The sequence below is a fragment of the Pleurodeles waltl genome, chromosome 3_1 (genome assembly GCF_031143425.1).
Source record: "Pleurodeles waltl isolate 20211129_DDA chromosome 3_1, aPleWal1.hap1.20221129, whole genome shotgun sequence".
In the NCBI taxonomy this organism is placed as follows: Eukaryota; Metazoa; Chordata; class Amphibia; order Caudata; family Salamandridae; genus Pleurodeles; species Pleurodeles waltl.
In genome coordinates this window covers 635187870-635211627 of record NC_090440.1, presented here as the reverse complement: position 1 = coordinate 635211627, position 23758 = coordinate 635187870, and the positions used below count along the sequence as shown (strand labels likewise).

The 23758-nt window shown below is 42.9% G+C and overlaps 1 protein-coding gene across 1 annotated transcript in view; it reads right to left on the bottom strand.

The window, feature by feature from the left end:
* LOC138284405 (mucin-5AC-like) overlaps positions 1–23758 on the bottom strand; it is an 88454-nt gene that overhangs the window by 9823 nt on the left and 54873 nt on the right. Inside the window, exons 33-41 of the mRNA XM_069223142.1 lie at positions 22587–22801; positions 18973–19147; positions 17338–17588; positions 15074–15257; positions 6359–6575; positions 4943–5121; positions 2137–2206; positions 1298–1398; positions 767–798 (exon numbers count right to left, since the gene is read on the bottom strand). Coding sequence (XP_069079243.1) covers positions 767–798; positions 1298–1398; positions 2137–2206; positions 4943–5121; positions 6359–6575; positions 15074–15257; positions 17338–17588; positions 18973–19147; positions 22587–22801 — 1424 coding nt within the window. The remainder of the gene's footprint in view (positions 1–766; positions 799–1297; positions 1399–2136; positions 2207–4942; positions 5122–6358; positions 6576–15073; positions 15258–17337; positions 17589–18972; positions 19148–22586; positions 22802–23758) is intronic.

Sequence of the window (23758 nt, the reverse complement as noted above, 5' to 3'; positions counted from 1 at the left end):
GTGAACTTCAAGGATTCACAGACTTCACATTTTGCTCATTTTGACTTCCACATATTTTGCTGAGTTTTATGTGTATATTGAAACAGACAACACAACATCAGGAGCAGCTAAATAAGCCATAATACTATAGTACATGCCTTCTTCTAGGACAGGCCTGTATTCGTATAAGGCGTTAAATATACTATGATACTGTTTGCAAGAACATGAATGAATAGTTAGATTGCAAGACCTCATTCAGGCCAACTTTTTAGGCCTTGCTAAACTCTTACATTTCAGTGTCTAGAATGATACCTAGATGAGGTGGCCTTGAAGTAAGACCCAGAAAGTTTGACTTTCTGAAGGTAAAAAAACAGGTTTGAGTTAAATGACACTTCGGTAGGTCACACATTGGAAGTTGTTATCTGGTCTTCCCTTTCAACCCTGGACTAGGGCGGAAGCTGCAGATGTCATCATAAGAAGCCTTTGTACAGCCACAAATTTAGAAATAATTATTGTTGTGTTGGCAACAAGAGAAACATTGGAATTACAGTGCCTACAATTCAAAGCCATGTATCATTTTTATATAGTCGTTAAGGATGACCATGGATTTCCTTTGTTTTGATCACCCTCTTCACTAAGAAATGACTAAATCCTGTAGTTTTTTTTTTTTTTTTTTTTTTTTGTGGCCAGTTTGCTCTAACTTCTTAGTGCATTTGGACAGTAGAGAACATAATCGTAAAGAGCATTGAAAATATTTTTCAAGAAAAAATAACTTCATGATATTCACCATTTTAGGCATTCCATCGGGTCCGACACAAGCTGAAGAAAAGAGATGGGCACTTGATTACTCTCAGAAGCACAGTAAAATTACATAAACCTTTGGTACATACATTTATGTGGGAGGGAAAGGGTATTAATCTGTGCAGCAATCTATTGTATACATTTCCGAGTCACCAAGTACAGAGAAACATCCCATTCACGAAACTAGACAGCATCCAGTTACTGCAATTACATTGAAAGCAATCCAGTAACGTAATGTAATGTGCTTTAAAATGTAGCTGACATAGCCTGTACCTACAAAGAATGGCTCTTTTTATCACACACTATTACATAAAATCTCAGTTGGCACTTTATACTGAAAAAGGCCATTGTATCTACTGCTTCCTCATATATTGTCCATGCGAAAGAATGCTTTTGTGAACAAGAAAGTGCCGAGGTGTTAACTGTTTTATTTTCACTTGGTGTGTCTTTTATTTTGTGAGCACCTGCAAGTGACCGCACAAGTCCAGATTAATAAGACTTGTCACCAATTACTTACAGCACTTGGGTACGCAGACATCAGTGTATGAATTGAAGAGGGTGGTTCCCTGTGGGCAGAAGCAGCCTTCACTGACGGCATCATTGGTCTGAACCTCGGCCCTTTAGTGGAGTGAGAGAGAAGCAGAACATGTGTCACATGGTTATTCCCAGAATTAAGGTTGATTAACTAGCATAATTAGGAAAGGCTAGTATATTGATGAATACAAATACAATTGGCTTCTCCAGGAGTAAAGGTGAGCTCCTGGGAAATTATAACAGATTTTTTTTTACAATTTCTAAATTATGGATGTTCAACACATGCAAGTTTACAAAGAGGTAAAAAACTAGCTAAGAATGGGGAAAACTGGGAAAAGAGCGAGTGGGGAAGTAGATAAAGAATGTGGAAAAGGAAGAAAATTTGCAGTAGTCAATAGGGAAGGGGCAGAATGGAAGTGGAGTTGAATTGATGAAACGTGAAGTGGAAATGGGGGACAATCAATAGAGGAAGGAGTCGGAAAGATGAAAAAAGTTGAGTGAGAGAACACAGCTTGAATGTAATAGGAGAAGCGTGTTAGAGTTCAAGAGAAACGATGATGAGTTTGAGGTACGGAAAAGTGGAAAAAAGCAACGTAGTGATCCAGGAGAAAGAGAGGAGGAGTAGTAGAGAAATATGTTGGTTGGCAGATAAGAGAACACAAGGAGGAACTAAAAGGAAACAGAGTAGAAGTCGAATGATAGGATGGAGAAGAAGCTTATTGTAAAAATTTGAGAAGTTTATTATGTAACGTAAAGTACATAGAGAGCTGACTGGTTAATAATCACAGCTAAATTTCTTGTCTGTCATTGACAATTACTGACCTCGAGTCACAGGTTGCAGGTTGAGCAGGGCCGCATGCCTGGTAAACCTTGCCCTGTGGACAACTGTATGCTGTGTAAGAGGGACAAAGAGTTATGGTCTGATGTTGAATGATGCTTATTACCAACAGTGATCACCTCATATTTTTTATTAGAAGTCACTGTACTTAGTGTGAGCATGCCTTCACCAGAACGTATATCCTGAAGTATGATCCTTGGTACATTGTTCACAAGCAGCTACTTACTTCCAAGAAGCGACAGCTCTGTAGTTGTAATGGCTACCTCGCTTTACTTTGAGTTTGCTTACCTTTTTATGTAGGAATTATTGACATGCACGAGGCATTCAAACCATTTGGGATGGGCTGCAAGTGGCCTTGCAGTTTATAAACTGCTTTCCCAATAACGTATCTGAGAGGTAATAATGCTATTGATTTTCTAAATGACGCTTTAGCATCGCACAAACCAAGCTCACATCTTCTAAATACCTTCTACATTTTATTAGGCCAGGGCTGAAAATTCAAACTGGATTATAGCATTTAGATTACTGCCTCCCCTCCCTGTCCCAAATTCTGTAATCCTAGTCATATGGAAGTTTGTGGGTTGGGTATGGCACAGTAAATATGCGTTAGTCAATGTGCATGATTCAGATGAAATGCGGTTTTATGACAAGTATTTGTATTGGCTTAGGAACAGCACCAATCTCCTATTCCCTTCCTATAAATGTCAACGATCTTTTGCTCAACTGTCCATATGCAATATCCTGCACCGCGTGCTGTTTCCCTGGATTCCAAAGACCAGTTGTACACAAACCACTGATGCCTCACTTATGGAGATCTGTGAAACTTTGTCTAGTCAGTAAACTCGAAAACTATGAAACAGTGAAACGAGCTAAAATATGAGAATATTTATTTCATTGGAGAGAGCGGGCCAATACAAGCACCTATTACTTGAATGTGTTAAGATGCTTTTGGTAGTTGAGATAAATAATGGCTCACAATATCTTTGAAAATTCCTACTCTGTACTTTCGCCAGTTCTCTTAGGATGACCTTTGCATACTGCTGTAATATCGAGACCAGAAATAGTTGGCACAGAATAAAACCTTTGCAAAGTGACGATTTTGCAAAGTTGTTACAAGAACTGCTTTAGTAAAAAAACAGGAGTATTGTGGAAGTCAAATGCTTCAGACATAACAAATGACCTTCAGGACAGGGTTTTCAGAGCAAACTGCTGAGAGGCAATGTTTCAGACAAACCTACAGAAATCTGGTAGTTTGAAGATTTTGGAGCTTTGCAAGAGGGATAATCGAAAAGACCCAGTGCCCAAACAAATAATCCTTAAGCATGAGGTTTTGGACCGCTGACAGACTATCGGAAACAGAAATACCGTTTAATCAGCATATCGTGTCAAAAATACCAAGGACCAAAATAGGTAAGTATAGATTCCCTATTCTTAACTCCACATCTACGTACCTTGAAGACATATCTATCATCAAGGTACACATATGTGTAGTTATGTATAGTAAAACATTGCTTACCTATAGAAACTTACCATCACAATATCTTTGTCCTTGATATTCTCACACAATATTTTGTCCACATGATATTTTTCTCCACTATTTTGTCTAAGCACCTTTCCAGCACCCATCAGTCTTGCTGTTAGTTTCTCAAAGAATGTTGACTTGTTTACTGTCTTTGTTAGTTAGTATATTTTCGTCTTTAATCCTTTACATTTACATTTTTTGTTACCCAATCTGCTGCTTTGGAGAGTGCATATTTTCTCATCAATAGTTGACTTCTGCAAATTGTAACTTGTCCCCCTTACCTCTTCTGTGGAGACGATAGCAGCTTCATCTACTACCATGCAGTAAGCAAGACTGATTGTAAAAAGTTATAGTTTACCTTTAAGGCTTGCAGTCAAAGCCACATTTTGGTGGGGTTGTGGTCCTGTGTTACAGAAATCAGATGCACTCTCCTGGTCTATGCCTGTTTCACCCTCATCACATTTAATCTGTGCAGATCATATGTGCTATGAGCTTGGTCTGCTTATGGAAATAAAGAAATAGTAACTTTAAGAACGCAGTGTGATTCTTGTAGGAATCTTGTAGAAATCCGAATGTACCCTGAAATAAAGTGACGGGTGACCACAACTGCTAGATTCCTCAATTGAGGCCATATGCAGTTCATTGCACTTAACAAAACTTCACTTACTTACTATGGACCCTAATTACTGCTGATCTCTGTACCAGGAAAATGCATTTCCATCCTTAAGTCCTATTTGCAAGCAATGCTCATCATTCACTTAGACTTTAAATATTGGAGATGCACAGCTTCTAAATCCGTACCATGGGTCCTATGTAGCCTCTTTTTCTGACTACCGAAAACTGAAATGATTATTGAGAAAGGTCTGCAAACTCTCAGTTCAAACCATTAAAACCATATAAAAATGTTATGGTTTTCCTATAGGAAATACAATTTTATGACTTTTCAATTAGGACTTATATGCCATCCACAGACCATTTTAAGAGCCTGCTTCTCTATGGTCTTTGTACTTTAATGAATCTTTATTGTTGAGAAAATGTGTTTCACAAGGTGAGGGCTATTGCAGAATACAACTAGTACTTCTTGCTGCTTAACTTAATGTTATGGGTGGAAAATAATCCTCTGGCAATTCTAGGATTGCTGTCCTCTATTCCTATTTCAGTATTACAACATGGCTGGAGTCCAACAGTTCTGATATTCATTCCTAAATATAATAAAAGCATGCTCGAATATTGGATATAGAAAAAGGCCATGACACTTGTTGACTTACGACACTGTCCATTGATTTTGCTCCTCCAGTCGAGGCAGACACCATTAGCAACGCAAAGGGTTGCATAAATCTCCAAGCTTGAACACTGCACAGACATGTTGCTGATTCGGCAGCCATCAAAAACACATCCCTGGTAATAGGATTGAGGAGGCACCAATGCATGGCAATCAGCAAAAACACTGCAAGAAAGAGGAGATGGCGACTTTATCAAAAGCAGTATGGCAAAAAAATGTTTCTGAATCAATAATCATAGGAGATGAGTCTGAAAAAGTTATTGGAAGAATGGTGTGACCATTTGATCCACCCATTTGGCTATTCGTTTAGAAGCCTTGTGCTTCTAGACTTTTATATTTAAATTCAACTAGTTACAATTTGATGGGGAATAAATGCAACCAAATTGAATCCTGTTGAACCTGGCCCTTTTTGCAGTATTTCCCCTAAATTGTTGCCTTCTGTTGCTCAATCCAGTTGTTTGCATTAGGATTCTGCCCTTTTACCCTCCTAACCAGTGGTAAAGTGCTTGTGCTCTCCCCTTAAAAATGGTACTGTTAGCTTACACCTGAGTGGCACATTTAATTTATGTGTAAGTCACTAATAAATGGTACTGCATGTACCATGGGCCTCTATTGTGTTTTCACATTATTACTGTTTGCGTATTTGTAAATAGGGGTGAGTGATAAATTTCACTCCACCAGTGGTGTTGGCGGCGTTTTAGCCAACCTGCATTATATATGTAATGCAGAGTTCTGGCCAAATGCTGCTGACCAATGCATAGCAAAGGTTTTTCTCATGTGCAGCTGAGTGCGAGTGAGATTTACCAGCCCCTAACATGATTTACGGGCACTAGGAGTGCCCTGGGCACAGTGTTCCTAACCAAGGCGGTTGTGGACAGTTGCGACCATTCCCATTGGGAAAGCTGCAGCTCGAGTAGAAAACCTACTCTAGTGACAGCAAAACCAACTAAAGTTGCAGCACACTCTGGTATGGTATGTGGTGTCATTCACATTTATTTCTCAGTGAGGGACAAGTTCACGGCGCTAACAATCAGTGTGGGCAATGCAACATGCTGATTCTGCAGAATCTCGCAGAGTTTTTATGTAACTCCCAGGAATGGAATGAAGCTCATCCAGTTCTTCCCACCCATGTTCATAAATATTTTACATAGTGCCTCTAAGTTAAACCTGGATGCTTCTGTGCCAAGCTACCAGGTGGTTAAGCACAGGTTAATATAGTGACTTTTGTGGTTCACCCTGACAAGGTTTGTGGCTGTTGTCCGAGTGGGGCTTCCACCCCCTTTAACCATTAACCCAATTTCAAACAAACCCAATGCAAGCTAATGAACTGATACAGTGTCTATTTTTCTCTGAAAGTGTAGATCATTATGGAAATATTAAACATGCAGCACATAAAACTTACTCGCTCAAAATGACTTTACAGAGCTCTGGTGTTTTGCAGGGTCGTTCAGTTGGGGGCACTTTTGTAGGAATTGATGTGGGTGGCGGAGGTGGTGGCAAATTGCAATAAGGCTTTTCTGTCACATTAACTTTCCAGTGTGGAGCCATCTTTGAGCAATCAGCAACAATTGTTCCGTCTGGCATGCGACAATCATCTTTTTTATTGTTGGAACAAGTACCTAAAAAAAAGAAGTGAATCAGAGTGAATAATTTCATATGTGGCATTAGTCTTAAGAAACAGAAATACAGCTGAAAAACATATGATGAAAAAGCTGTAATGTTTCATTAAAAAATTTAGATAAACAATGTTTCCTCTATCTTACACTCTACAATAGTATAGGTCCTAAGGTGAGTCATTGGGCTGTGTTATGTTTTTCAGCTGTTTTTCAGCTGTCTGTAGCACCGAGAATCTTTGGTGAAAAAAAGTACCCAATAAAACCAAAATAAGTATATATGAAATAACATACCACAACTATCGCCTATGAGCTAATGGCACCTTTCTTGAAAGAATATTACATTTTAATGATTGAGTCAGAAGGGCTAAGTAAAAATCAGTGGCATGCCAGAAAAAGATGGTCCCCACCACCCTCACCAACATACAGGTGGAATGGGTGCTCGCATTCCTGAAGGACCAATAAAATCTCCAACAATTATTGCGAAAAAAGATTTCCAACTATTGTTCGAAGGACGTGAAGCACGTGTCCTGCATGAAGACAATGCTTCTGAAATGTATAAAATCAACAGAAAGGTATAATATTGTGTTGTGAGAAACTAGGGCTGATTGCAGAGGCCCCATAACTTTTTGCCCCCATTTTCCACTTTATGCTGGTGTTTTCCTGACTCTGATGGTGCCCTGGGTACTGCTAACCAGTCCCAGGGCCTGTGCTCTGTGTAAAATGGATATGCAAATTAGGCTAATTATAATTGGCTAAGTTAACCTACCTATAAGTCCCTAGTATATGGTAGGGCATGTAGGTTTAGGGACCACAGCATAGGTGGTGCACACCTAGGTGCACTGCTGAGGTGCCCAGTGTCATTTTAAAAGCAAGCCTGCCTTGCTGGCTGCTTTTAAATTAAAGTTATATGCAAATTCGACTTTGGGATTAAAGGTACTTCCAAAGTTTTAAACTAACGTATTTTTACATATAAGTCACCCCTAAGGTGTGCCCTATGTGCCCCTAGGGCTGGGTGCCATGTAACTATAAGCAGGGACTTTATAAAAATAGATTTATAAGCCCTGGTGAGGTAAAAACAGCCAAATTCGTTTTTCCCTCATTGAAGTAAATGGCCTTCATAGGCTAGAATGGGCAGACTTTATTTTAAATGTTAAAGTCTCCTTAAATGTTACATACCAAGAATTTGGTATCAAATTGATTGTTATAATAAATCCCACAACTTCCAGTTGTTGGATTTAATATAACTAGTTCAGGTAAAACGTTTAGACTTTACCTAAAAAGTTGCCAATTTCAGCTCTGCATTGTTTTTGCTGCTGTGCTCTGATTGGCCAGCCTGCAGCAGCTTCTGCCAGGCTACTTTAATGAGGTGTGAAGTGGCCTGGCTTCACACAAAGGAATGTGCTTGGGGGAGAGAATCTCCCCTCAGCAGATGGTGAGCCAGGAAGGGGGAGGGCTGCCAAACTGGTCTTCAAAGGCAGAGAAGGACATCTGGAGCACCCAGCAACACCCCCACACCCTGCAACCCCAGACAGCTAGGTGCCCCCTTGATTAGATTAGGAGAGGGCAGGAGAGGGGTGTGTTTATGATTTTTAGCCACACCAGTGGGTGGGCTCAGCCAGATCTCTCCTCCAAAAATCAGATTCATCCATTTTGGATTTTTAGAGACTGTTGCCTTCTGGGATGGATTTTTGCCACACTTCCCAGGAAGTGGTCATCACAGGGGGACGACCCTGTCCCTGATTGGAGAACCAGGGCCCCCCTGCTTTTCACCCAGGAGCAAGGATAAAACTGGCAGACCTGCACCCACGCCTCAGATCCCCTCCAGAAATCAACAAGAAAGGAACTAAAGAAGAAGAAGGACTGCCCTGCTGGACCCCTGGCCTGCACCTGGAACCTGCACTCAGAAGGACTGCACCAGCTGCACACTTGGGCTTCACCACAAGAAGGACTTTGCCTGGCTTCAACTGGTTCAAGGAGGGACTCCCTGTTTGCTACAGGTGAAAAATTGCTAAACCAGAGTCCCCTGCACCAACTCCTGAAGAAAGCGACCAGTTGACCACTGCCCAGTGGCCAAAAAGGAGTTTGCGCCAGGTGCATTCTGGGAGTTGAAGTCCGCACCCCCCAAGGACCATCACAGAACTTCTGGACCCTTGGGGTGAGCTGTGGACCCCAAAAGAACCTTAAAAGAACATCTGGGTGAAGCCCCAGAAGTTTGGAAAAGATTTGAGAATTTTTGGAAAAAAGCTCCAGAGAGGGACCGACCCGCCGCGGAAATTCTAGCCGGCTTGCCTCAACCGCGACCCGGCCTGACTTCGTGGTTCGTCCCGGTAAAGAAAAACATCCAAAAAAGAGACTAAGTCCGAACGTAAAAAGTTGACCGGGACCTCCCAGCCATCGTATCCGAGAAGGGCTCCATGGACGTCGGATCAAGATCCAGGTTTACCCCGGTCGAAGGATTTTCATCTCGAAAAAACGACTAAGTCCGAAGGTAAAAATCACCACCGAGGAAACCGACTTCGCGTATCCGGACAAGGGCTCCAGGAGGTCGGATTCAACTGGCAGGTTCGTCCCGGGGAAGAAAAACATCAAAAAAGAGACTAAGTCAGAAGGTAACTTTTTAACCGAGGCCTCCCGCGACTTGTAGCCGAGCAGGGCTCCATCGCGGTCGGCCTGAAAGTTTGACTTTGCCCCGGTTCTGGTGCAACCAGATGACCCGATTGGCGCTTTTTGTTTCTAAGCGCTAGAAAATAATAATACTTTAAAAATTCATATCTCCGGTTCCCCTGAACCGATTTTAATCGTTTTTGTGTAATTTTAAAGATAAAAATATAAGCTATTTTTATAAATTGGTTTTGGATTTTTAAACTGTTTCCTGTGTTTTATTTAATTACTGTTTTGTGATATTTGAATGCTTTACACTTTGTCTCCTAAGTTAAGCCTTGACGCTCGATGCCAAGCTACCAAGGGTAGAGCTGGGATTAATTTACTGAGACCTAACTGTACCTATGTGGAGGTTAGTGGCTTGTTGCTAGGTGTAGGTACCTACCTGCCCTACCAATAACCCATTTTCCAACATAATTGGAAGCAGCGACGGGATCCTGTACTTGTGTTCAATATCACGTTACAGTTTTAGGTAAAACAAATTAAAAATCCTTTAAATTGTCCTAGTGCAAAAATTGTTTTTAATTTTTAATTTGGATTAATTTCAATTATTGAATTTTTGTAATTTTTCTAAATTCTTGTTTCCAATTTTTGCAAAAGGTTTTTGTTGACACAAAACTAGGGAACCATGGAGCTTGATCTGGCTAGCCTACCCACACTGAAAGTAGTCCAGCTTAGGGGGTTGTGTATTGAAAGAGGGTTGCCTGCAACCACTGATCTCAGGAAGCAAATCCTGATCACATCCCTGAAAGCATGGGCTGAGGCCCAAGAGGTAGAGTCAGAAGAAGCTCCAGAGGAGGGAGAAAGAAGGGAGGATGCAAGCTCTAACCACTCAGGGGAGGGAAGGCATCTGAGCCCAAGTGAGGATGAGGAAGAACGGTCCTCAGTAAACACAGTCACTAGGGGCAGATCCAAAGCTAGTGGTGGGAAGGGGGTCCTTTCAGGAGGAGTGAACCCATCCATCAGAGAAAGAGAGCTGGAGGCCCAGCTAGCATACATAGCTTTGGAAGCAGAGAAGCTGGCCCTAGAAAAGAAAAAGTGGGCATACAAAGAGAAAAGAGATGGAGGCAGCGATAAAGAAGCTGAGGTGTCCATGGGTGGGGGAGTTTGCCCCAGATTACCCAAGGGGGTGGTTCCTGCTTATGTAGAGGGGGATGACATAGATAAGTGGCTGGGGGCCTTTGAGAGGGCACTCCAAATGAGAAGGGTTAGGCCTCAATACTGGGGTTCCCTTTTGTGGGAGTTGGTCCCCAACTCAGGGAGGGATAGGCTTCTGACCTTAAGGGGGGAGGAGGCAGATTCATACCCTAGTATGAAGAGGTGCTTAGTCAAGAAGTTTGGTCTGACCCCAGAGCAATATAGAATGAAGTTCAGGGACACCCAGAAGGTCAGTACCCAGTCTTGGGTTGACTTTGTGGACATTTCACTAAAGGCACTAGAGGGCTGGATTATTGGCAACAAAGTAAATACTTATGAGGGGTTATACAATTTGATCATGAGAGAGCACATCTTGACCAATTGTATCCAAGAAAGGTTACGCCAGCATCTAGTGGACTCTAAGCAGACCAACCCTAGAGAGCTAGGGGAGGCAGCTGATGAGTGGTTGAGAACCAGGGTGGTTGTCAAGTCCCAGGGGGGAGACTCCAAGAAGGGGGGGGCAGGTCCCAAAAAACCTAAGGAGGGAGGTGGTAAGCCCACCACAGAGACTCCCTCCGTACCCCAGAACCCTAAGAAGGAGGAGAGTAAATCCCACTCCCACTCTGACAAGCAGAGACAGGGAGACCCAGGGTTAAAAAAACTCTTGGACAGTAGGGCTTGCTTTGACTGTCAGCAGACAGGTCACTTCAGAGGAGATGCAGCCTGTCCAAGGAAGGTGGTTAGCACTGGGCTGTCCAGTGTAGCCATAGAGGAGGATTCCACAGATGATGAAGTCCTCCTAGCATTGTGCTGGGAGACAGGACCAGATGGTAAGCTGGTGATCCCTGAGGGTGGGAGTAGGCACTTCCACCACATTCAAGTGAATGGGATCCCTACCACTGGCCTGAGAGACACCGGTGCCAGTCACACTATAGTGAGTGACCGGTTAGTGACCCCAGACATGTATGTCCCAGGAAAGACAAAGAAAGTCAGGATAGCCACAGGGGAGGTCACCTCCAAACCTGTAGCCATAGTGCCCCTAGAGAGGGAGGGTATCCTTGACTGGATTAGGGTGGTAGTCAGTGCTGACCTTCCCCTAGATTGTATCCTGGGCAATGACCTCCCAGAGGTGAGTCTGGTCACAGATGGGGTGGTCGCCCAGGGCGCCCCCCCAACCCAAAGTCCTGGGGAGTCAGTCCCTACAGTTAGGAGACAGGGGTCCCCAAGAAAAGGAAAGAAGAAAAGAAAGGGTAGGCCACTCTTAAAGAGAGTTCCAGGGAGCCAAGGGCCTTCTGCCCCAGTAAGGGGGGAGCCCAGAGTTGGCACTGGTGAGGCCTCACCTGACCCCAAGGAAGTCCTGAGTAGTCAGGCAGCTGTCCAGATGCAAGGTGTTGCCCCTGCACTGACAGAAGGGAGAGTGGAAGGAGGGTGTCTGCCACAGGAGGTGGTAGCCCCCCACTCTAGACAGCAAGAGGGGTGCCAGGACCCCAAAGATGCCCCTAAAGCAGCTCAGCCACCTGTCAGTGGAGAGCTTAGGGTGTGGTTCTGGGTACTGACAGCTGTCAGTAGCCTCTGCTGGGTGCTAGCCTTCCTGGCAGCACTGTAATTGGCCTGGGAGGCAGACCCCAAGGCCAATAGCAAAGTAGGCCCCCTGACCCTGTTGGTCATGTTGGGGTTGCTCAAGTGTTGGGTGACCTCTTTGGGTAAGCTAGGTGTTGCCCTAGCAAAGTTAGGAGTAGGGGAGGTGGGCACCTCACTACCCAAGTTGACAGAGAGAGAGGAGGAAGACCCCCCTAGAAGGAAGTTTCAGTTTGAGTTGGGTCCTTTTACTGTTGGGATGGCTTCACTACCCAGAGGGAGTGACCCTGACAGGAGGATATAAGGCAGAGTAGGCCCTGCAAAGGGACAGCCAGTTTTCTTCACTGTCTTCCTCGCCTAACAAGCCAGGAAGACTCTCCCAGGGTTGGGCTGAGTCTCCTGGGCGTGTGGGCTGGGGGGGGGGTTGTGTGAGAAACTAGGGCTGATTGCAGAGGCCCCATAACTTTTTGCCCCCATTTTCCACTTTATGCTGGTGTTTTCCTGACTCTGATGGTGCCCTGGGTACTGCTAACCAGTCCCAGGGCCTGTGCTCTGTGTAAAATGGATATGCAAATTAGGCTAATTATAATTGGCTAAGTTAACCTACCTATAAGTCCCTAGTATATGGTAGGGCATGTAGGTTTAGGGACCACAGCATATGTGGTGCACACCTAGGTGCACTGCTGAGGTGCCCAGTGACATTTTAAAAGCAAGCCTGCCTTGCTGGCTGCTTTTAAATTAAAGTTATATGCAAATTCGACTTTTGGATTAAAGATACTTCCAAAGTCTTAAACTATCTTATTTTTACATATAAGTCACCCCTAAGGTGTGCCCTATGTGCCCCTAGGGCTGGGTGCCATGTAACTATAAGCAGGGACTTTATAAAAATAGATTTATAAGCCCTGGTGAGGTAAAAACAGCCAAATTCGTTTTTCCCTCATTGAAGTAAATGGCCTTCATAGGCTAGAATGGGCAGACTTTATTTTAAATTTTAAAGTCTCCTTAAATGTTACATACCAAGAATTTGGTATCAAATTGATTGTTATAATAAATCCCACAACTTCCAGTTGTTGGATTTAATATAACTAGTTCAGGTAAAAAGTTTAGACTTTACCTAAAAAGTTGCCAATTTCAGCTCTGCATTGTTTTTGCTGCTGTGCTCTGATTGGCCAGCCTGCAACAGCTTCTGCCAGGCTACTTTAATGAGGTGTGAAGTGGCCTGGCTTCACACAAAGGAATGTGCTTGGGGGAGAGAATCTCCCCTCAGCAGATGGTGAGGCAGGAAGGGGGAGGGCTGCCAAACTGGTCTTCAAAGGCAGAGAAGGACATCTGGAGCACCCAGCAACACCCCCACATCCTGCAACCCCAGACAGCTAGGTGCCCCCTTGATTAGATTAGGAGAGGGCAGGAGAGGGGTGTGTTTATGATTTTTAGCCACACCAGTGGGTGGGCTCAGCCAGATCTCTCCTCCAAAAATCAGATTCATCCATTTTGGATTTTTAGAGACTGTTGCCTTCTGGGATGGATTTTTGCCACACTTCCCAGGAAGTGGTCATCACAGAGGGACGACCCTGTCCCTGATTGGAGAACCAGGGCCCCCCTGCTTTTCACCCAGGAGCAAGGATAAAACTGGCAGACCTGCACCCACGCCTCAGATCCCCTCCAGAAATCAACAAGAAAGGAACTAAAGAAGAAGAAGGACTGCCCTGCTGGACCCCTGGCCTGCACCTGGAACCTGCACTCAGAAGGACTGCACCAGCTGCACACTTGGGCTTCACCACAAGAAGGACTTTGCCTGGCTTCAACTGGTTCAAGGAGGGACTCCCTGTTTGCTACAGGTGAAAAATTGCTAAACCAGAGTCCCCTGCACCAACTCCTGAAGAAAGCGACCAGTTGACCACTGCCCAGTGGCCAAAAAGGAGTTTGCGCCAGGTGCATTCTGGGAGTTGAAGTCCGCACCCCCCAAGGACCATCACAGAACTTCTGGACCCTTGGGGTGAGCTGTGGACCCCAAAAGTACCTTAAAAGAACATCTGGGTGAAGCCCCAGAAGTTTGGAAAAGATTTGAGAATTTTTGGAAAAAAGCTCCAGAGAGGGACCGACCCGCCGCGGAAATTCTATCCGGCTTGCCTCAACCGCGACCCGGCCTGACTTCGTGGTTCGTCCCGGTAAAGAAAAACATCCAAAAAAGAGACTAAGTCCGAACGTAAAAAGTTGACCGGGACCTCCCAGCCATCGTATCCGAGAAGGGCTCCATGGACGTCGGATCAAGATCCAGGTTTACCCCGGTCGAAGGATTTTCATCTCGAAAAAACGACTAAGTCCGAAGGTAAAAATCACCACCGAGGAAACCGACTTCGCGTATCCGGACAAGGGCTCCAGGAGGTCGGATTCAACTGGCAGGTTCGTCCCGGGGAAGAAAAACATCAAAAAAGAGACTAAGTCAGAAGGTAACTTTTTAACCGAGGCCTCCCGCGACTTGTAGCCGAGCAGGGCTCCATCGCGGTCGGCCTGAAAGTTTGACTTTGCCCCGGTCCTGGTGCAACCAGATGACCCGATTGGCGCTTTTTGTTTCTAAGCGCTAGAAAATAATAATACTTTAAAAATTCATATCTCCGGTTCCCCTGAACCGATTTTAATCGTTTTTGTGTCATTTTAAAGATAAAAATATAAGCTATTTTTATAAATTTGTTTTGGATTTTTAAACTGTTTCCTGTGTTTTATTTAATTACTGTTTTGTGATATTTGAATGCTTTACACTTTGTCTCCTAAGTTAAGCCTTGACGCTCGATGCCAAGCTACCAAGGGTAGAGCTGGGATTAATTTACTGAGACCTAACTGTACCTATATGGAGGTTAGTGGCTTGTTGCTAGGTGTAGGTACCTACCTGCCCTACCAATAACCCATTTTCCAACATGTGTGATCTGGATATCCCTCCTGATTAAATATTGCATCAATTCAAATATCAGATACGTTCCCACTCATGTTCTTATTTGCCATGTGGTATTTTGCTCCCACAATAAAAACCCCATAAGAACGAATGGTATGTTTAAAGACATTCTGGAGTTCAACACTTAGAAAAGAAATTGCAGAAATATTGTATGGATTGGGCTGTAGCTCCTTACCACACTGCCCTTCTGTGTTGTTCCCGAACAGGTTGAATGGGAGTTTCACAACGAAGATCATGCCACTGAAGGAGATGTAGGCGTTAATTTCAGGGATGTTGACAATCATATTAATGCCAGCCGTGGAAATGGAAATGCCATTTTTGGTAAAGCTTGGGATCACCCATTCCTTGTTAAACCTTATCTGCAGACATACAAGACAACAAATTGATATGCAGAGGTTTTTTTTTGTTAGTGCAATGGGCTACAGTAAAAACTTTTCTCTTTTCAACAACACTGCTGACAGTAGGGGTGTGCAAACTTCACATAATCTGCATTTGCGTAATTACATGAGAATTTTGCAAAAATTATGCAAAATGTTGCATACTTACATAAAATGCAAAACAGGTATAGGTGCTATATTATAGTCCAAAATGTGTCCACGTGTCAGTTTTGGATGAGAAGACTCATTTGGAATTATAAAAATGGCCAAGCTGCTTATGTTATGGTCATTTGCATTGCTTGCATACATTCATGCTAAATGTTTGTTGGAAATTGCTTATAACTGTGCTATTCAATTTCAGGAATTTTGCATATGGCATAATGCAAAATTTGTAAACTAACACAAGATTATGATATGTACTGGAAAGTTCACCTGGGACTACTAGAAATGGGCCTTCTACAACTCTTAATAAGACACTGTCAACAAGTGAAACTCTGAAGAGTTCATTAGAATGCGTTGTGGGGCGTATCCCAGGGAAGAACATACCACACCCTATTCCAAGTTGTTCCGGGTAGAGGAATGTACATGGTAAAATTAGAGGTGTTTCCACAATATATTGTCCTCCTTCTGAAAACATAAAGAAAATGTGTGGTGAAAAGGCCCCAAATCAGGAAGACCATTAAATTTGCGACTCGGAATTGTTGGTAATTGCAGTGGATATACTAGACCAGAACCAGTCATTTCGGCCCTGGTATCTCACACCTAATTGGATATTAACTTGAAATGAGTCCCTGAGTTTTTCTGCTGTAAGAGAAGGTTCTGACTCTAAGCTGATAGAGCAAGAACTCTCTGTTTTGGAGGAATCACACTGTATACAAAAAGTTAGTTGAGTTCCATATTAATCTATGTTCCATGGCAAGCTGCTCCTATCTCGAAAGCCTTAGACCTGTGGCCAGTAGGTGTATTTCTAACTTACAGACGCAGTTAAGGTAAAATGCAATTTATTCTTTTTTAATATACCTTAGTTTCAGGCACACACACAAAGGACTTCGGTATCAGTAGCTCTTACAAAGGCAGCTTAGCCTCATATTATAAAGTATGCTTTAATAGATCTTTACTTAGCTATACTTACTCCGTAAAAGCCGTCTTAACAATATGAACTTTATGTCCTGCCATTTCGCTCCTTCACAACATAACATTTTGCTTGATTTTGTAAAAGCTTTAAATACTGATAGTTGAAAGAGTCTGAGTCTTAAAATATTTTTAGAAGTAGGTTTGGAGATGAGCATTTCTGCCTGAACTTACTCTTAGGATTGCTTTCCAACTTCACACACCTTTCCAGCAGTATGCCCAGAAGGTTGCAACATGTACTGGTTTCTAGGCATACTGCTGGGAATGTCATGTAACGTGCCACATACACTACTATTCTACCAGTTCAGAAAGCTACATAGTGTACATTTAAGAACAGGGGAAATTCAGCCCACTGGCCAAAAATACCTGTTTTTACAATTTTGTTCTTTTCTTTGAGGGGAAAACATTCTCCCCAGGGAAGAAAAACCTTTTCATAAACTCCTACCAAATCTATGTGTGATTTATGTGTGATCCCTTCCTCTTCCCACCCTGAAAGTAAGTTGTTCAAGCCCTTTTCTGGAGTACATTTCTGACCATTTCCAGTGTGAGAAAGGTTTGAATTGGAATTTGGGAATGCCCACAAACATTCCATACAAATTTGAAGGCATCCCCCAAACTTACAAGGCTGACCACGCTTTGTACCTACCCCCCCCCACTTCATGCAAAGGTTTACTACTGTAGAGTTCACCACACTTATTTCAGAAAAACCCACAGTAGCAAATCAATTTATACCTACCAGGAATCTTTTCAGTAATCCTTGACAGGCATAAATGAGGGTATTTTAAACCGCAAACTTACATTGTCCCTGAAAACCCCTTTGTGAATTGGGCCCTAAGTTTTTCTGTGGGGACAAAGATGTGGTTAATCCAGACCTGTTTAAACCAAGCAATTTCAAAGCAATAACTGTTTTGTGAAACAAAAGATAACTCACCCTGTTAGTCATCTTCCCTTTGTAAAGTGTACGGGTCAGCATGACTTCACTGGAGCCGTAGTAAATGTAAAGAGATTGGGGGCAAGAAAGACCATCCTCTGAATTGCAGAAGTAGTTGTCGATGAGGATGTGGAAGTTGTCATATCGTGGGGTGATTTGCTTCACCAAGGTATATGTACAATTGTCCAAGAATGTGTAGTAGGTTCCATCAAAGGTGATATAATGAGGATCGCCCCAACCGCTGCAGACACCTGGTTCAGAGTGAAGAAGTGAGTTTAGAATTTGAACAAAATAATATGTGCGTCATGCGGGTTGTGTATTTAGTCAGTAGTGTTTGCCAGTCTGCTATTAATCTGTTGCTAAAATGCATTCAACTGTCTATGGTAAGTTTTCTTTCAATAGAATCTCACTATAGAGAGCTGCATCAACAGGGCCTTTTAGTATTCATTTTTCCAGTGGCAGGCCTGCTAGGGCCATTCACTGTAGGACAATGTTGCAACTTTTCAGTTACAGATTTGCCTTAATAGCTCAACAGCGGCCTCCTTAAACTCACCACGGAGCCTCTACTTGAGGTCATCATTCGAGTCTCGTTCATGTTTCTGCTACTTTGACCTCTTCAAATATAAGACTACCTTTCAGGTCTGACTATCATGTCCAGGGATTTTTTTATTCTGCAGGTTGTGCATCAATCTAGGCCTAGACGTACAAAAAACCCAGTTATGCTGATGTTTTGAAACTGTGCCAAGTTTAGAAAAAATGTGTCCCTATATGCCAAATGTGCATTCATTCACATGCCTGCCTAGTAAATTCTGATGAGATTGAGAAACACTAGATGCATTTACAACATTGCCAAGAAATGCCCCAAAACAGGTGTTTCTGGCACAATTAATGTCAGTGGCTAATTTGCAGGGTTTTCATAATGCTTCCTGCAAAAACAATGTTTAGGGGTCAATATCTGCATACCTGCACCAGCATTTAGAAAGCTCCTTTGTTATTATTGTGTCTTTTTGTCACATTTGTGACATACCAAGTTCATAGCAAAAATAAAAAGATTTAGGGCCAGATTTACAAGAAAGTGGCGCATGGGTCCCGATGCGCCACTTTTATTGCATGCCCCTACTCCTACCTAACGACATCATGGTTTACAATATGGCGCACCATGGACCACGTTAGGAAGTCAGAGTCAACATTTTTGATGCTATTGTGGTGCTTTGATGCACTAGCATCAAAAATAATGACGCTAGTGCAATAAAGTGCAAGGAGTCCCATTGATTACAGAGGGTGCCTCACTTTAGCACCTGCATTGAGCAGGTGTAAAAATGATGCCAAAAATGCTGAGTGAAATATTCTAGATTTCATTGTGCCATTTTTGCTGGCCTCCTAACACCTGAATGACCCCCCTGCATACATTACGCCAGATGCAGTCATAATGTGGTGCAAAGGATCACAAAGTGGCGTAATGGATACATTGTGACACTTATTAAGTTAATTTGGCGCAGCGAAAATTGTCTCCTTGAGCCACATTACCGTAAGAAAATGACGCTAATGTAGCACAAGGAGGCACAAGGGCTTGTAAATCTGGCCTTTAGAATGTTCAGTAAGAATGTAGTATGGCCACCGTGTCATAGTACTTACATTCACACTCATAGTGATAGCAGCAGCCATCCTCGCTGTAGACTTTGATGGGCGGGAAGCCGCTCTCACAGGTTACCACCTTGACCTCTGGGCATTTCACTGGCTCTATAGTGACCACATTGTTTCCCCGACAGGTTGCTACAGTGCAGTTATTAATGGTCCAAGTCTCGTTAAGCTGTTAGAAGAAAATAAAAAGGCAAATACTTCAGCGGATCGTCCTGACCACAGAGTGTATGTTGGCGCTTTGGGTGCTGATCAGTTAATGTATGACAGTACAGAACGTCAGCGTGCATATAGCATGCATCCAGATTTCACTGCGTTTACAGTGAGCTACATGAAATTCTATGGGCCCTTTCAGGATGCAGAATATCCCAAAAAACAAGAATGCCTGAAATAAACCATGCTTTTTAGTCCCTTGCAGACGCGTTAAAATATCTAGTGCTACAATATGCACAATGAAGCAGCATATCTAGTGCTTCAATGCGCATAATGAAGCAAAATATGTAGCGCTCCCGTATGCACAATGAAGCCACTGTGTCGAGAGCTGGCATTGCATAACGCAAGGGTCCTTCTCACACTTCCAAAGTGAAACGGACTACTCTCATATAGGGGGTCATTCTGACCCCGGCGGTCAGAGACCGCCGGGGCCAGGGTCGGCGGGAGCACCGCCGACAGACCGGAGGTGCCCCGCAGGGCATTCTGACCGCGGCGGTTCGGCCGCGGTCAGATGCGGGAAACCGGCGGTCTCTGACACCCCCTACCGCCATCCTGTTCCTGGCGGGTCTCCCGCCAGGAACAGGATGGCGGTAGGGGGTGCCGCGGGGCCCTTGGGGGCCCCTGCAGTGCCCATGCCAGTAAGAGGGCCCCACAAAGTATTTCAGTGTCTGCTATGCAGACACTGAAATACGCGACGGGTGCCACTGCACCCGTCGCACCTTCCCACTACGCCGGCTCAATTCTGAGCCGGCGTCCTCGTGGGAAGGTTGATTTGCCCTGGGCTGGCGGACGGCCTTTTGGCGGCCGCCAGCCAGCCCAGGGCAAATCCCAAAATACCCTCTTTCGACCGCGGAGCGGTATTTTGGTGGGGGAACTTTGGCGGGCGGCCTCCGCCGCCCGCCGAAGTTAGAATCACCCCCATAGTGTCTATTTATGCTCTGTTTTCAGTGGTGAAGGGCGCCAGCAGAATATGCTGTCCAATAAGGAATATGAACCTCCATTTGTGCACGTAATATAGAAAAGTGTCGCTCAGTTGGATCTTTATGTATTATTTAGGGCTATAAACCACGAGGAAACCAAGTGCCCTTGGAACGGTGTAGCACAGAGAGCCCCCTATTTAGAAGTGAAATATTTTTAAAGCCTTTCTTAATTGGAACACCAGCCATTTAACCCTTAGTTGTTCTGGTAGCAGATTCCACATGGTGGTCACCTGGGTGAGGATAGTGCCACCACTAGCACATTTTATATGGGCGGTGCCAAAATATTCCTATCACTTTAGGATAATCTTCTTTAATGGTTATACATCTGTAACCTGCTCCTTCAGTTCCCTGGGTAGCAATAGAGGATTACTAGACACAAACTGTCGGTGCCCTCTGTAAACTCTTCCTAAACCCTAGTCTGACCACTATTCTGGTACTGCAAATGTATCGCTCATGGATAAACTGCTGGTGAATCACATTTCTTCTCCAATGCAAACATATCTATGTTTTGGAATTCTCTGTGTGCTTACTTGTGGCTACTGTTCCTGGATCACCTGTCCCCAAACTTCCCTAATGGTCTTGTATCAGCAATACTTGTGTACTTTTCCCCTCTTGTACATATTCATGCTGTGTTTGGCTTTATAACCTATTTATATCTTTGGCCATAGCGTCCATTCCTGATTAGTAAATCTAACCCACCAGTCCCTGCCTTTCTCAACATTTTCTTGTTTTCTCTCTGATGTGTTGCAGGATCTGTCGCTCTAATGTTTTCCATGAACCCCTTGATTTTCTAAAGACCCATCAGTTGAAGTGATTGAATTTTTCAGTGGTCCAGTGTGGCACTGCAGCAACTAATGAATCAAGTCTTAGGCACCTATTGACAAAAGCTATTTTGGAGTATGTAAAATACTGCTACAATACATACTCTTCGCAAACCTTCACCTGGAGATATCCCCCTCCATCTAGGTTATCTTTTCTGCTAAAAGATCTAGCCCAGGGTGGTGGAGATCTATGCAGACATAAGTACTGGATTTAGTAGTAAGTGTGGGAGGGACACTGGGAAGCTATTGGAAAATGGGGAATAGTTACAATAAAATGGGCAGGGTTAAGGGAAATTTAGGGAGGGATTTAGGGAGGGGCATGCAAATACAAAACACCCATAGATCTACAGAAGACAATAGGAACTTGTAAATACACATGTAAGTCTGCTACAGCATTACTACTAACAAAACATAATTAAATGTGCTCCAGCCCAGCCTTGGAGTAAGTCAAGCACCACAATGGCGGACCACTGGTGCTGCAAAAGTCCCATTGAAATCACTGAGGAAAGCAATAACTCCAACACATATGGAAACATATTCAATAAATAACATCTTAAATTAAACCTTTAATTGTTTGCAACTTTATTATTAAATATGTTATTAAGTAAAAACAAAAATAGATGTTCATTTTTAATACACATAGTAACGTTTTAATAACATGATGACAGATTAGTTTTTAAGATATTTAGAACATAAGTAAAATGAACTGATGCATAATTTGCATCCAAGACTATGACATAGGCAACACAAATGATACTGCTGGGGTGGGGGGTAATTAACATTTAACTTAATTTAATTTAAAAATATATTAAAATAAAATAAAAAAATGACACTGTAATAATATGCTATTGTTTAATTCAGTTCTTTTGTTCTGTGTTACAGTAGTAGTACTACATGATTAAGAAGATAGTGAAATCTGTTTTAATAATTTTAAAGTAAAGATTTTTTATCATTTAAATTAACTATTTTAAAACTCTATAATATTTTCTATAGGGAGATCAGCACTGCGGAGACAGATATCTCTATCAGTAGGCAAAAGGTTACTAGCATTCATTTTTTGGTTGCACATTCTATTGTAGGATTCACCATACCTTCATTTGAGAATTGTAAATCTATGTCTATGTGTAAATGCATACATGGAAATTGTGAAATTCCATCCATGAGGGAATTTACACCTAGCTATAGGTGTTCATCTACACATGAGGAGATCTTCAAACGCAAGCTAAATTTTATGGGTAAGGATCCAACTGTTTCTTAGGAAATATTTTAGTCCTTGTGAAAGTGGTGTTCCTTAAGATAATTCAGTATAAGGCATGTGTTTACAGCTTCATTATGGATTTACTGTATTTGCTAAATAGCTTGCAAAATTTGCAGAGTTCACAAAAATACTACTGACAGAGAATGTGCTGCATACGTTGTATGTTTGCTGCACAATTTAGATAACCTTGCTGCATAATTTGGTCCTCTATGTCACAAAATCCCCATGCATTTCACAATATTAAAGCTCTGAAGAGTGGCTATAGGGCTATCAGTACACGGGTAGACTATGCAGAAACACTTAAAAAAAATATTTGCCAGCTTGACCTGGTTTTCCCACCTGTTTTGGAGGGCAGCCTGGAACTGTGGTTGTTGCTGGAGTTGTTGAGGGTTTAGTCGAAGTGGATGTTGGTGCAGTGGTTGTAGGTGATGTTATGGGGACTGTTGGCATTGGTGTTGGACAAGGTCCTGGGATTCTCTCAGCTTCACACTCTGTACTGCAAATGGCAATGAACATGCAGCCATCTGCATCTGTTATATTGTAAAGGACCTCCCCTGAAACAAGCAGGAAGCAAATGGAATTAGTGACAGTGCAATACACAGTGAGGAAACAGGTACTGAAACCAAATTTATGCTCTTCATCCTTGCCTCAGATAACTTCAGTGTCCACACAAAAGAATTGCAACCTTCCATTCTCTCAGACAAAAGTATTTATGAAAGGCAAGTGTTTGTAAAGTGTAAAAGTCCCAAACCCCCCGAAAGAGTGTTAACTTCTAAGGCATATGTGCTAATTTTCAGTTTCCAACAGAGTCTGCCCTCCATGTAACTTTATGATTTCTTTTGCATAGCGCTTCAGTACTCATAGGTTGTAGATCGGTTTACATATAACAAGCAGTGGCACCTTTCAAAATGCGCACATCCATTCTAAAAAGAAGCAAAAGCAGCAAACTATCCAGTATGATTGTGACTGGAATAGCATAGGACAGAGAAAGGCCAGTAGAAGTCAACAGAGTCAAATAGAACACCATGGGGCACATTTATCATTCTTTAATGCAGTGCAACACAGCAAGCCACCCTGGGGCACTGCGCTGTGTGAATGGGAGAGGGCACGAATGCATGGCATTTACCATAATATGGCCCTTTCCAAGTGCTTGGACAAAAACAATCCTGGGAGGCATTTCCTCTTTCTATGTGTGCTACAGAATCCAGCAAACGTATTAGAGGAAAAACTGAGAGGAAATAGAGATATTTCTCCTCTAAATGTCTCACCTGTGAAGCCATAGCATTCTGATGCATTCCTAGGTTTACAACTAATGGTAAATCCTTGAATTTCCAAAATCCATAGGGACTTGCATGGGAACACCCAGGCTCCATCCATGGAATGCTTCTGTGCCCCAGAGTAATGTAAGGCAGTGATTTGCACTTCCCTGCATTATTCCAGATTTATCATTCCATGGAGGGCCACACCAGATGACCTTGAATGTCTTGAGATATCTCACGTATGTTTTGCAT